We start from the raw sequence: 12,021 nt of genomic DNA, 5'->3' as shown, positions 1-12,021 counted from the left end.
CACCACAGATAGCTTATCTGTCCCAAGCACATTTCTGTGCCAGATTCACTCTTGTATTGCATCCCCCATTAGATTTTATTTGTGGAAAAACCTCAAATGTTCCCTTTTCACCTCTCCTGTGTGTCTATATTAAGAAGATAATGGGCAAGTTGTTTTCAAACCAAAATGCTCTGCTCAGTATTTTGGTTCCACCTTAGATGGACAATTACCCTGTTCATTTGTAGTGGAAACTGTCAGTTCATGAAATATACCATGATGGCCAGTTGCATTCCTATGGTCGTGGCTCTAAGCTTTACCTCAGTAGTTTTTCTTCAACTGATTGCACATGTGCATTCCGCTCTTGGTGTGTATGCGCCCTGCACACATTAACATTTCCCTCAGTGGTACTCGTTGGGGAAGCTTGAGAGCCCTTTGCTCTCACACCCCACTGTGTGCTGGTATAAAGGACCCAGCAGCCCCAAAGCCCCATTTGGTTCCTTCTTGCCATCCATGACAGTCGCTGGAATTGCTTGGCTTGCCTTAGCAGATACTCTGTGTACAGCTAATTGTAAATTTCTTGTAAATAGTTAACCAGTTTTATAGTTACTTAAGGTTAGTTATTAGGTACTATCTGTGGCACTTTTCTTTTTTAGTTCCCAGATCTGGGGTTTCCAGTTTTCAGTATCGAGCGATGCCTCAGTCACCAGGCTTCATGCCCTGCATCTCTTTTCTAGGCCGATGCCCACGAGCAACCCACCCTCACGCTGCTTAACGTGTTTGGGGTCGTTGCTAATATTGCAAAGACTCTAAGCCAAGGGCTAAAAAAGGCTGAAGACAGGCTGAACTTTTTGCTTATGAATGCAGCCCTGAGACTCCCTTAAAAACCCAGTCATCCTGACTCAGCACTAAGGGCTTCAGTTAGGAGTGCACCTCCTCTGCTGCTTAAGACCCAGCACGGCTCACCCTCTCCAGTACCTAAGAAGAGTCTCTAGACACCCCGTGGGAGGAAGATCACTGACACCTAAATTTAATAAGCATGTGGAATCCAAAATCCACGCACTCCTCTTCTCAGATGGCGCCACGATGGGCACCATTCACTCCAGCACTGAGGCAGGCACCATTGAGTCCAGGGCCCCAAGTGGCACCTACATCTGCAGTACTGCAGCAACCCGAGATTGTCTCAATACCAACCACACTGAAGGCATTTGCAGCCGCGAGAGATCTGCTGAGCCTGCTGGTGCTGGTATCCCTGGCAGTGCAGGATACTGCGTTCCCAGTACCAGCAGACAGAGGGGCACCGGTGTTGTTGGTACTATGACAACCTCCTGTGCTTTAGACTTCATGCCCATCAGTACTGTTGAAGGAGAAGCCTGTGATGTTGGCTGCTCTACGCTCTTCGCCGACTCGGTGCTGTTCTCCGACACCCTCAGGAGCTGCCCCCTTGTTGTGCACAGGGTGACTCATCCTCCTGAATTGGAGATTGGTGCCTATGATTCCCAGCATCGGAGCCAGTCATGCTACTCTTCCCCTTCCTCCCCCCTGGGTAATTACTATGCAGGTTGCCTCAAGATCCTTCAGGTGGAGTGGGACTGGGTACATCATTGGGGCCAGCCACTGGTCCAGTGGCCCTTTTGGAACCCATAGGGTTCCCCCCTGTTTCTCGCTCCTGCACAAGACGTTCCTGCTCTGTGTCATCAGAGAGGTGTGGGGAGACTATTCGCCAGGCACTACCCGTTCCTGATTCCAGTATTGAGCAGGAGCCGCCTGCTGGACAGCTAACGGAGAAGGGGCAGCTGCAACCTGTGCTGGCTTCGTGCTCTTCCTCTCCTGACTGGTAGTTTCTTCAGGAGGCATCTCACCCGCTCCAGAGCTCACCGAGAAATGCCACCAGTTTTGTTCCCTACAAGGTCACAGTCCAGGTTCCATCATGGACGCTTTCCTGCTAACCTGGTCGAATAAGCTCTGCTACACTTTTCCTCCAATTCCAGTCCTGCATCGAGTGTTGGCAAAGCTCAAACGGGACCATGCCTCGGCCCAGCATGGCCTTGGCAGCACTGGTTCTCCATTCTGCTGGATCTGTCAATGGAGTCTCTGATATTGCTTCCTTTGGACCCACGTGTAATTTCACAGGTTCCTGGTCAGCTGCTCCATCCAAACCTGCGGGTTCTTTGTTTAACAGCCTGGAGGCTCCCTGGCTAAATCCTAGAGAGGAGTCTTGCTCGGCTCAAGTTCAGGATGTCTTGTTAAATAATAGAAAGCCCTCTGTCAGGCCTACTTACGTGTCGAAGTGTGAGCCTGTGTGCACAGAGACTCCAATCCTTTCACTGCTTTGTGACTTGAGAGACACCGAGTGGAATGCACATGTGAAATCACTTAAAGAAGAAAAAAAAAGTTACTAGCCTCCCATAACGGTTGTTCTATGAGGTGTGTTGCACATGTTCCTTCTACGACCCGCCCTCCTTTGTTTTGGAGTTGTCCAGCAAGAAGGAACTGACAGAGCTCTGGGCCAGTGGGGCCCTTTAGACTGGCACACGGTGGTGTGCCATGGCAGAGGACACTTGAGCTGCCCCGGCAGGTACCCCTGAGGGAAAATTTCCAACGAGTGTACGCAGGGCACCTGCACACGGAGAGTGGAATGCACATGTGCATCACATCTCAAAGAACAACAGTCAGAAGGCTAGTAACTGTGACAATGGAGCCTCACTCTGACCCGTCATCAAATAGCATCTAGGCTTGGCAGAATTGGATTTTTTTTTTTTAAATGTTGGCAATTAATATAGATTTAAGCTTTTTTTCTCTCGGTTTTTAACTATTTAATTTTCAGTCATGGGAAATTAATGGGGAGTTGAATTAGGGCAGTCCCCACAGCAGGGCTGCAGGGGGCTCCCTGCCCGACCAAGGGGCCCAAGATACTCAGTCGCAGAGTGGAAGGGAGACTGCGGTCCTCGCCTGGTGGAGCAGAGACACCCGCTCAGGGCCACAAGGAGGAGCCTCCAGCTGAGAGGGAGGCCAACTGCTGCTGAATGGTTCCCGCCCAGGGGTGGCCATCATGCTCCCAGTCAGTGGGTGAGTGAGTGGAGCACGACAGTGGAGCTGCGGAGGGCTCCCCGTGCAGCCCCAGGTCTAGTGACAGCAGCTCACTACAGGTGCTACGTGCGGGGCAGACAACGCTTGCCAGCTGTTATTAATGGAAAGCTTTTAATCAATTTCTGTAGGTCAGTGAAACTGATGTTTACCAGTGATTAAAAATTTAAATTGAATCCTGCCAAGCTACATGTCTAACTCGCCCTGTGCCCTCTCCTAAGGGGAGTGTTTCTGTTTTATCATTCTGTGAGCTCTCTGGATAATACTTCCTGTTCCTTTTTTAATGCTCCCCAAAGACATGAGACTTGTCCAGGATGTTACTCACTGAAAGGCTATTAGCTGTCAGCTCTTTACTGTATCCCCTGGGAGCTGGTGCTGGTCTAGCAGGGTACAAATGGCAGCTTTCCAGATATAAAGAGCCCTCGGTGCATGCTGATTGAGGAGATGTTTCCTGCTGACTGAAGCTCTGCACTCGAAATAGAAAGCGCTCTCGTTAGTTGGAGATGCATCTCCATCTAACAGCGGCTGGTGTCTGTTGCACACGAGTTTTATGGACTAGCTCCCGTTGCAAGAAAAATGGAAGTAGGTTGCAAAACTGCAGTGCGCTGCTGGGTAGTTGAAGAGGGTTTATTTAGAGCTGAGCGGATAATTTATTTTTTTTATTTTTTGCTTCAGTTGTTCAACCAAAAAAATCTCTCACACAATTAATTTGGGGTTGACCTAAAATGGGTATGTTTCCTTTTTCTCACTAAAACGAAAAACCAGTATCATTGTCGTGTGACTGCTGTGCTGGGAAGAGGTGCAGGGGTGAGCAGTGGCCAGTCCAGCGCCTATTGTCCTTCGGACCGGTTACCAGAGGAAGACGTAATGGATCGCCCATAGTTTCAATGTGTGCGCATAGCCGAGTCCTTGGATGTGACAGGTTCTTTGGGAGCAACAGCGGGGCTGAGATGTGACTCTGCAATGGAGTTCTAGGTTCAGTTCCCAGCTTGCGTAGCCTCTCACGGGGATAGTGGATACGGGTTGTGAAGGGCACAGAATTAGCAGCAGTGTGTACAGCTTAAAAACTAGAGCAGCTGAAGCGCAAGGGTTGAACAGCAGGGGGTAGAGTGTGGAGTCCAGCCTACCCCCTCCACCAGCCAGGACTGCATTAGGGGGACACTAAACCTCCCCTGGCAGCTACAGCCAGGCAGCAGCATTTTGGGCTCTGTTCTCCTCTGCACTCATCCACCCACAATGGGATCATGTAGCGGCCAAGTCACATGAGATGCCAACTACTGCCCTAGTGGCAGGCGAGCGCCCATCAGCAGCATGAGGCAGAGGAAGATGTGTAAAAGATCTTGATGTACAATGAGAAGAATGGACCACGCAGCTGCATCCCATCGGGGGCTGCAGGGACACTGGGCCCACCAGTGTTCCACTCACAAGGCCTTGTGCAGCCCTCACTCCGTCCTGCTCCCCTTGCACTCAGAGGAATGAAGCAGAAGAGGTGGAAGGGTTTACCCAGCTGCTAGAGGGGAAAAAGCAGTTGTCCATCTCTTCCCCTGTATGCACCGACAGTAGAGGGAAGGTACAAGAGTCCCTGTGCCAGGGAATACGTGGATCCTCTACAGGGGGCAGTAACCTGCCTATGGGTCCCCAAGCCCCCTTTCCTTGCTCGAAGTGGCCCTCGTCTGGGTCTCAAAATGAATGGAATTGGTTTATAGGCCAAGAAACCCCCCAAATATCAGTGTAATGTGCTCACAAGGGAGTCAGTCCTGGAGCTTCTTCCTCCCTCTTCTGGTGCTTTCTCATAGAACACTTAGTGCATTTGTTCGGCGACCCTTAACTATTTGCTGCTGCAGTAGATTCCTTCGGTGCTAGGACTGGAGAGACGTTGCCCTTCCTGCCCTTCTGGGGGATACAGATTACCCCATGCGTCAGAGCTGAATGGCTTTGAGATCCCAACGGCAGTAACGGTGCTGGCCTGCAGAGGTCAGTGCATGCCAGAGAACAGGCTGATGGGGAGAAGGCGCACTAGACAAGCTTGCACTGAACAGCTTGTTGGAGCAGAACTGGTGTCTTGGATTGTGAGCACTCGGGCAGGGGCTGTCCTCTGAGTGCATACAGTGCCTGGCACTCCTAGTAAACAAAGTGTTAGTGGTATAACTCCCTTTTCCATTTCTCTGTCCCCCGCTGCCTGCCTGAAAATCCTGTAATGGTGGGAGGAAGAAAACCTGAAGATATGCCTAGGAGTTGCTCCCCTCCGGCAGGTGGGCTGGATCAGTAAGAATCCCAGGCCTACAGCCATTTAGGGTATGAGCTGCGGTGTCCATCTCTCCCCAGGCCCACGACGCCCCTTCCCAACTTTGCTGTTAATATGACAGCAGGAGCTGGAGTTAATATTACAATAGCAGCATTGTGCCGGCATGCTATGAACATGGGAAAAGAGGTGATTTCTGCCCCAAGACCACATGCAGATAATGGGTGGGTGGAGGAAGGAAGCACCACTGAGCCTGTTTTACGGATGGAGAGACAAAGGGCCACCTGTTCAGAGGCATTGAGGTGACATATAACTAAGCAGGTTAGGTGCCTAAATCCCTTCTGCACTCAATTGGAGTTAGGCATGTGACCTGCAGAGGCAGTTTTGAAAATCCCACTAGGTGCCTAAATGCCTTTGGCCAAGACATGAAGGGCCAGGTCTCCCACCCTAGTTCTCAAGCACAAGGCCATACTGCCTGCTAGGGGGGCCACTCCCGCATTCCCAGAATACTGGCCACCCCTGCCAGCGTGACCCTGCCCCTCCCGGCAAGTGGGTTTGCTGCATCAGGACGCCATTTTGAAGTGCACCCTGCTCCGCCCCTGCCAGCATGCCTTCATGCACGGCACATGCCAGGTCCCGCTGGCGGGAGTGGAGTGATGCACTCTTCAAATCGGCGTCCCCTGGCTGGTACCGGCCAAGACCACATCCAGTTTTGTCTCAGTACCAGCCAGGGTACAAAGCATCTAAAACCAGCTGAATGGCTGACCTACTTCCTGCTCTGCTGCTGTTCGAGAGAGAAGTTTCTATATGGCTTTGGACCCCAACTGTTACTTATTCCTGGCCATGGGCGGCTGGTGAAGCTTCCCCTGGGGGAGGCCAGCTCCCTGTCCCTCCTTCCGCCTGCAGCCATGCCTGCACTCGGCCCCAGACCCCGCCACCGCTCATGCCCCCCTTCACTGCTTGCTGCATTCCTCCTCTTCCCCCTCCCACCCCTGTGAGGCCCTCACCGCTTGCTGTGTCCCTCCCCCACTCCCCTGCAAGAACCCCACTGCTCCCCGCATCTCTCCTCCACAAACCCCTTCCCCCAAAGCCCCCGCTGCTCGTGGTCTCCATGTCCCGCCTCTCCTCCACCCCCTCCACAGGGACACAGTGAGTGGTGAGTGGCAGGTGGTGGTGGGGCTTGCAGGGGAGAGGGGGTGAAGGAAAGGTGGGATGTGGGAGCGGAGGGGACCGCTGGAGAGGGGTGGTGGAGTGGAGGAGAGGAGGGATTCAGCCAGGCAGCTGGGCCCGATGAGGGCCTTGGGGAAGGGGCAGAGCAGGGACGGGAAGAGGCGAAGTACAGGTGGGGCCACCATGGCCCAGGCATCCAGTGGCAGGTCGGGGGTGGCTGTGCTCGCTGCCCATGTGCCTGGCTCTGTAATGGGTCCTGTTTAATTTGTACTGATCTAACAGTTCCATCTGCCTCTTCATGTTCCCCTTTCTTTCTCCAGCCAGGTAATCATTAACATGGGGTTTCTAGCCGCAGCAGTAAATTAAAAGACAGTAATTTTGTTTAAAGAGGGCTTATTAGAAAGATAAGCTGAGAACAAAACTGTGACAGACGACCTGCTCCTTGTCCTGGAGCTGGCGAACTAGTTAGCAGTTGTTTGAGACCTTGGGAAACCAGAGCTGTCCTCTATAATGACTCAGGATCATTGGATGATAACGCTGCAGAAAGTGTTTTACCCGCTTCTGGCCATAATTGGGATCCCATGTGAGTATGCGGGGCAGGAGGGGTGTGACTGGATAGTAATCTTCATACATTTTAAGGCTGAAAGGAAGAATTGTGATCCCGCATCCATCTCATAGCTTCCGGTTGCCCTGGAGCAGGGCTTTAGAGAGACACACCCAGTCTTGACTTAAAGACTTCTAGTGATGGAGAATCCACCAAGTCCCTAGGTGAGTTACCCTCACTGTCAAAAAGGTGTGTCTTATATTCAGTCTCTATTTGTCTAGCTTCAACTTCCAGCCACTGGATTTTTGTCATGCCTTTGTCTGCTAGGTTAAAGAGCTCTCTACTATCAGAAATCATTTTCATGTATAGGTACCTGTAGACCCTGATCAAGTGGTTTCTTAATCTTCCCTCTGCTACCCTAAATAGACTGTGCTTCTGAAATCTCTACTGTAAGGCAGGTTTTCCAGACCTAAGTTAATTCCAGTAGCTTTTTTCTAAGCCCTTTCCAGTGTTTCAACTTCCTTTTTGAAATGTGGACACCTGGAGACGCTATTTCAAACCTGGGGAAACAACTTTGAATGTTGGGGGGTGGATTTTTCTAGCTCTAGCTATAAAATGGAAGATCACTTCTGAGCATGTTCCACACTGAACCCTGGGTTTCTAAGTGCAACAGGAGATAAAGGTGCTCAGGGAACAGGAGAACAGATGGGGGCACAAATGAAACATGAACCTCTTGATTTCTTTTGCTGCAAACGTTTTTTGCACCATCCTCAATTTTTAATAATAACTTAAAATGTCTGGGGTGAAATCTTGGCTCCGTTGAAGTCAATGGCAAAAGTCCCATTGAAATCCTAGCTTCATTGGAGTCATCCTCTGTCTCTTTTTGAATTATATGATGTAGAGAGAGAGGCGGCTGCCCTGCTAAATGTGACCTGAAAAGGATTTTTAATCTGGGTTTGTCTCTTTTTGCTTCTTTATTATAGATAAACTTTTAAATTTTTATAAGGAAAAGGAATTTTTTAAAAATATTAGATCTTGTCTATCTGTGTGAGAACTTGACCGGCATAGTTATTCCACAGTAACTAACAGCTAACTCATAGAATAGTTATGCTGCTCAATTTCCCCCGGGTAGACAAGCCCTTTAAAATATCAAGAATGTTACTTCCTCGGTTTTGTTAGAGGACTTCTTTGTGGGATCTTTGCTGTATATTGAGTGCTTTCTTACAATTTAAATGCAGGTGGTGGTGAATCTTTAACATATACTGTCTTTTCCTACATGTTTGTTAGGCATTGGAGTTATAAATAAATAAATTAATGGAGATATCCTATCTCCTAGAACTGGAAGGAACCTTGAAAGGTCATTGAGTCCAGCCCCCTGCCTTCACTAGCAGGACCAAGTACAAATTTTGCCCTAGATCCCTAAGTGGCCCCCTCAAGGATTGAACTCACAACCCTCGGTTTAGCAGGCCAATGCTCAAACCACTGAGCTATCCCTCTCCCCAAAGTTGAATAAGTGTTAACCATAACAACACCCTGTCTGGCTAAAAATCCCTTCCCCTCTGTTACTCAGCTTGCTTTCTCCTATCTCTTGTGATGTCATCATCTCGTCAGTTTTCCATTTGCCTATGGAGTTCCAGCGTGGACAAAAACCTGAATTTCTAATGCATCAACAAGCAGCCTCTCTCCTTCCCTCTTTTGCTTCTTTATGGATGAAGCTAAGACATGGGTTTCTAATTTGCAGGTCACCTGTAAAACAGCCATGCAGAAATCTCTCTCCAGTCAAACAGCAGCACCCTCCCTTGGGCCTGTTTGGCTCAGGGCATGTCTACATGTGCAAACTGACCAAAATCATGGTGTTCTGCAATAGCTAGCTGCCCACATGGGCAGCTATTCCAGAAGAGGGGTGAAGAAGAGCTTACTCTGCTTTGGCTATGCCAGTCAATTTCCCTGTGTAAATGAGGCGTGAAGGGTTTTGGGACCCCGCCTGGCTGGTAGTATTGCAGAGTAAAAGCTGTCAGCTTGATTCAGCACATATGTGATGGTTCTCAGGGTACCCAGGACTGTCAGTCATGTTGGTATCCTCAGCCTGTAGCGTGAGGGACTCTTGCGCTTAGCTGGGTGACAGCTCCCTGACACCACCAGCCTGTCAGACACTCCAGCACTCTCCTCTGGGCTGTACCAGGCCTGGCTTTGCCTTGCAAGTTAACAAGAGATGCAGCTCAGTCCCCAAGCCCCTTTGAAGCATTCCCCTGTGATGTCCAGCCCCTGCCACTGGCTACTCAGGGAAATACCAGGTCTGCTGTCCCACCATGGCTTGCAGGGTCTGTGGCTCCAGGGCTTCCAGATTCCTGGGCCAGCTGGCTCCCAGGGCCGCCAGCTCAGAAGCTGGGGTTTGCAGAGCGTCCAGGCTCCTTGCTGATTAGATTCAGCTCTGGTCCAGCCCTTTGCTTAATCCCACCGCGTTTAGATCTATTTCTAGTGAGAACAAGAATAAGTTTCTGATCAAAGATTCAACATTCAAGTGACAGTGAGTGAGGATCTTGGAAACAAATGATTACATATCAAACAAAATCATAACATGCTTTCTAGAGACTCAACTTAACTAACAAGTTAACCTCCTGTCTAAAGAAATTTCTCATCCAACAGCTTCTGCAGTTTTTCAGCCCAGCTTGGCTGAGATCCTGTTTTCATGAATGTAAATGCGCTGTCCGTTTACTTCCTAGATGCAGGGTCACTGGGTGTCTTCTTTGCCTTCTGCTTACATCCCAATTTGATTGCCTGTGCTCTGAGATAGGTAAAACAAGCCACAGCTTGTTAGCCTGTGTGCTGTATCCCTGGTGACGTCACATCTCTTTGTTGACTTCCTGAGTATCCTTTGTGTTAGTTTACAGTGTTTAATTTACATCCCAACAGAGAGACTGGTGAATAAACATCTCTTGTCTGACTGAAAATCTGATTCTTCACCTCTGTTGGTGACTTGTGCCTTAATAAAGACTCTATGAAAATATTTGCAGCCGACGTACATAACCCCTTATGTAGCATCTATACACACATTTCACAGTGATATTAATGACTAGGGCAACCCTGGCTTTCATTTAAGCCCTTCCATGACACTGTGGTGAACCAGGATGTATGCACCGGAATCGGGACATTCCTGTAACCCCCTTGCCAATTGGCATTGAGGGGGTCTTGGGTCACAGCATAGGGATGTGCTGTGCTGTTCTCCTGTTGGCCCTACAGCTCAGCCACAGCAGAGTGGGGGGGAAGACGTGGTTGCTTACAACTCAAACAGCTGCGGAAATGTCTCTTTCAGCAAACATCATGACCTTCGTGATCTTCTGGCGAAGGGACTGCTTGATCTCCGCCTCCAGCCGCTACCACCTGATGGCGATGTCCCTGGCCGACACTGTGGTTCTCGTTCTCATAGTTCTCGTTGAGATGATCCTGAAATGCTACAGCACGGAGCCGTTCTGGTACCGGGACCCCTGGTGCACCCTCCGGGATGTCTTCAATTATGGTGCGGTCAATGCCTCCGTCTGGCTGGTGGTCTCCTTCACCGTCGAGCGCTTCATAGCCATCAACACCTTCAAGCTGAAGGCAAAGCTGTGCTCCCCGAGACGCACGCTCTACACGATCGCCTTAGTTCACATCTGCGGCTACCTAGTGGCTATCCCGTATTATTGGTCCAACAGATCAGAAAGGGTGAATGGGACGGGGCGGGCGATCTGCAAGTTTAATCCTGACCTTCCCAACTCCTACGTTGAGGGGCTGGTTTGGTTTCAGACCTCACTGGTCAACATTGTCCCTTATATCATCATCTTCACCTTGAACAGCCTGACCCTCAGGCAGATCGTCCTCAGCAACAAAGTGCACTGTGTGATGGCCCGAGGGCTCCACCGAATGAACTCTGGGACCCAATTCAGGTACCAGAAGAAGAAATCTATCCTCCTCCTTGTGACTGTCTCGATGATGTTCGCTTATCTGGGCGCCACCAGGTTCGTCACGCAGATTATTCTCAGGACCTGCCATTACGACATAGAGAGACAAGATTACTCCAAGGTCATTAACATTGCGGTGGACTTTGGTACTATGCTGGAACTGACCAACTCAGCTGTGAACATGTATCTCTATGCCTGCACCCAGACTGCCTTCCGCAGGGAGCTAGTCCATTGCCTCAAGGCTCTTCTCTTTCCCTGGAAAGCACAGAGAACGCACCCATCAGCCATCTTCCAGATATAATGCATGTGTGCGCATACACGGAGCTGTCCCGCTGCATGTCTTCCCAGAGGCAGGTATACCTCCCTGTGTTTAATGAGAGGACTTGCCTTACCCCAGCCAGGAGTGAGGATAAGAGAAATGGACCTAGCATTATGTATGTAAAATAATGTAGTTCAAATTAACATCTTCAGCAGATCGATACCAGGCCATACATTCTAGCTTTGTCATCGATTGGCATGGAGGGTTGGTAGTTCGGATGTGAAATAGCACATGGGTATCCCAGCCCCTCCGAGTGACTCTTTCAGCGCTCGGAGGAAAACTGGCTGTGATGTGTCAATGTTATAGGGGCTTAGGATTAGAGCTGGCCAAAATTCAGGATTTCTAGTTTGTGGGAAATTTCCGTATTTTAGAATTTGTTTCCTTCTGAATGGGAGCAAAACCAAATTTTTTGAAATTTCCCACAACTCAGAAATTCTGAAAGAAACAAGGACACACAATCTGCTCCTTGGGACCCCAGCAGCGGCTGAGTGAAACTGACTCGATTCTTGTCAGTTTCAGGCAGCGGCTGCCAGAGCCCAGAGCTTTCAGGCTCCCAGGTCCGCAGCAGGGATCCTGGAAGCCCTGGCATGGCAGTGCTGCCCTGGATCATGGTCTCCAGCAGCCTGCCAGGAAAGTTAATCAAACCTAAGATGTTTCTGAAAAACATTTTTGGTTCAATGCATTGGTATGTTCCAGCAAAACTTTGTTGGAAATTTTCTATCCAGCAAAACTTAGACTGTGTTTT

At 49.8% G+C, this 12,021-nt stretch overlaps 1 protein-coding gene across 1 annotated transcript; it reads left to right on the top strand.

Annotated features, from left to right (window-relative positions):
* Positions 1-9,547: 9,547 nt before the first annotated feature.
* LOC128837293 (probable G-protein coupled receptor 142) lies at positions 9,548-11,345 on the top strand. The gene has a single exon (XM_054028346.1). The coding sequence runs from the start codon at positions 10,152-10,154 to the stop codon at positions 11,256-11,258; it is 1,107 nt and encodes a 368-aa protein (XP_053884321.1). The 5' UTR covers positions 9,548-10,151; the 3' UTR covers positions 11,259-11,345.
* The last annotated feature ends 676 nt before the right edge of the window (positions 11,346-12,021 follow it).

Source organism: Malaclemys terrapin, chromosome 4, assembly GCF_027887155.1.
Source record: "Malaclemys terrapin pileata isolate rMalTer1 chromosome 4, rMalTer1.hap1, whole genome shotgun sequence".
NCBI classification, from domain to species: domain Eukaryota; kingdom Metazoa; phylum Chordata; order Testudines; family Emydidae; genus Malaclemys; species Malaclemys terrapin.
The sequence above is the reverse complement of the archived record's forward strand: the minus strand, read 5'-3'. Positions and strand labels throughout refer to the sequence as shown.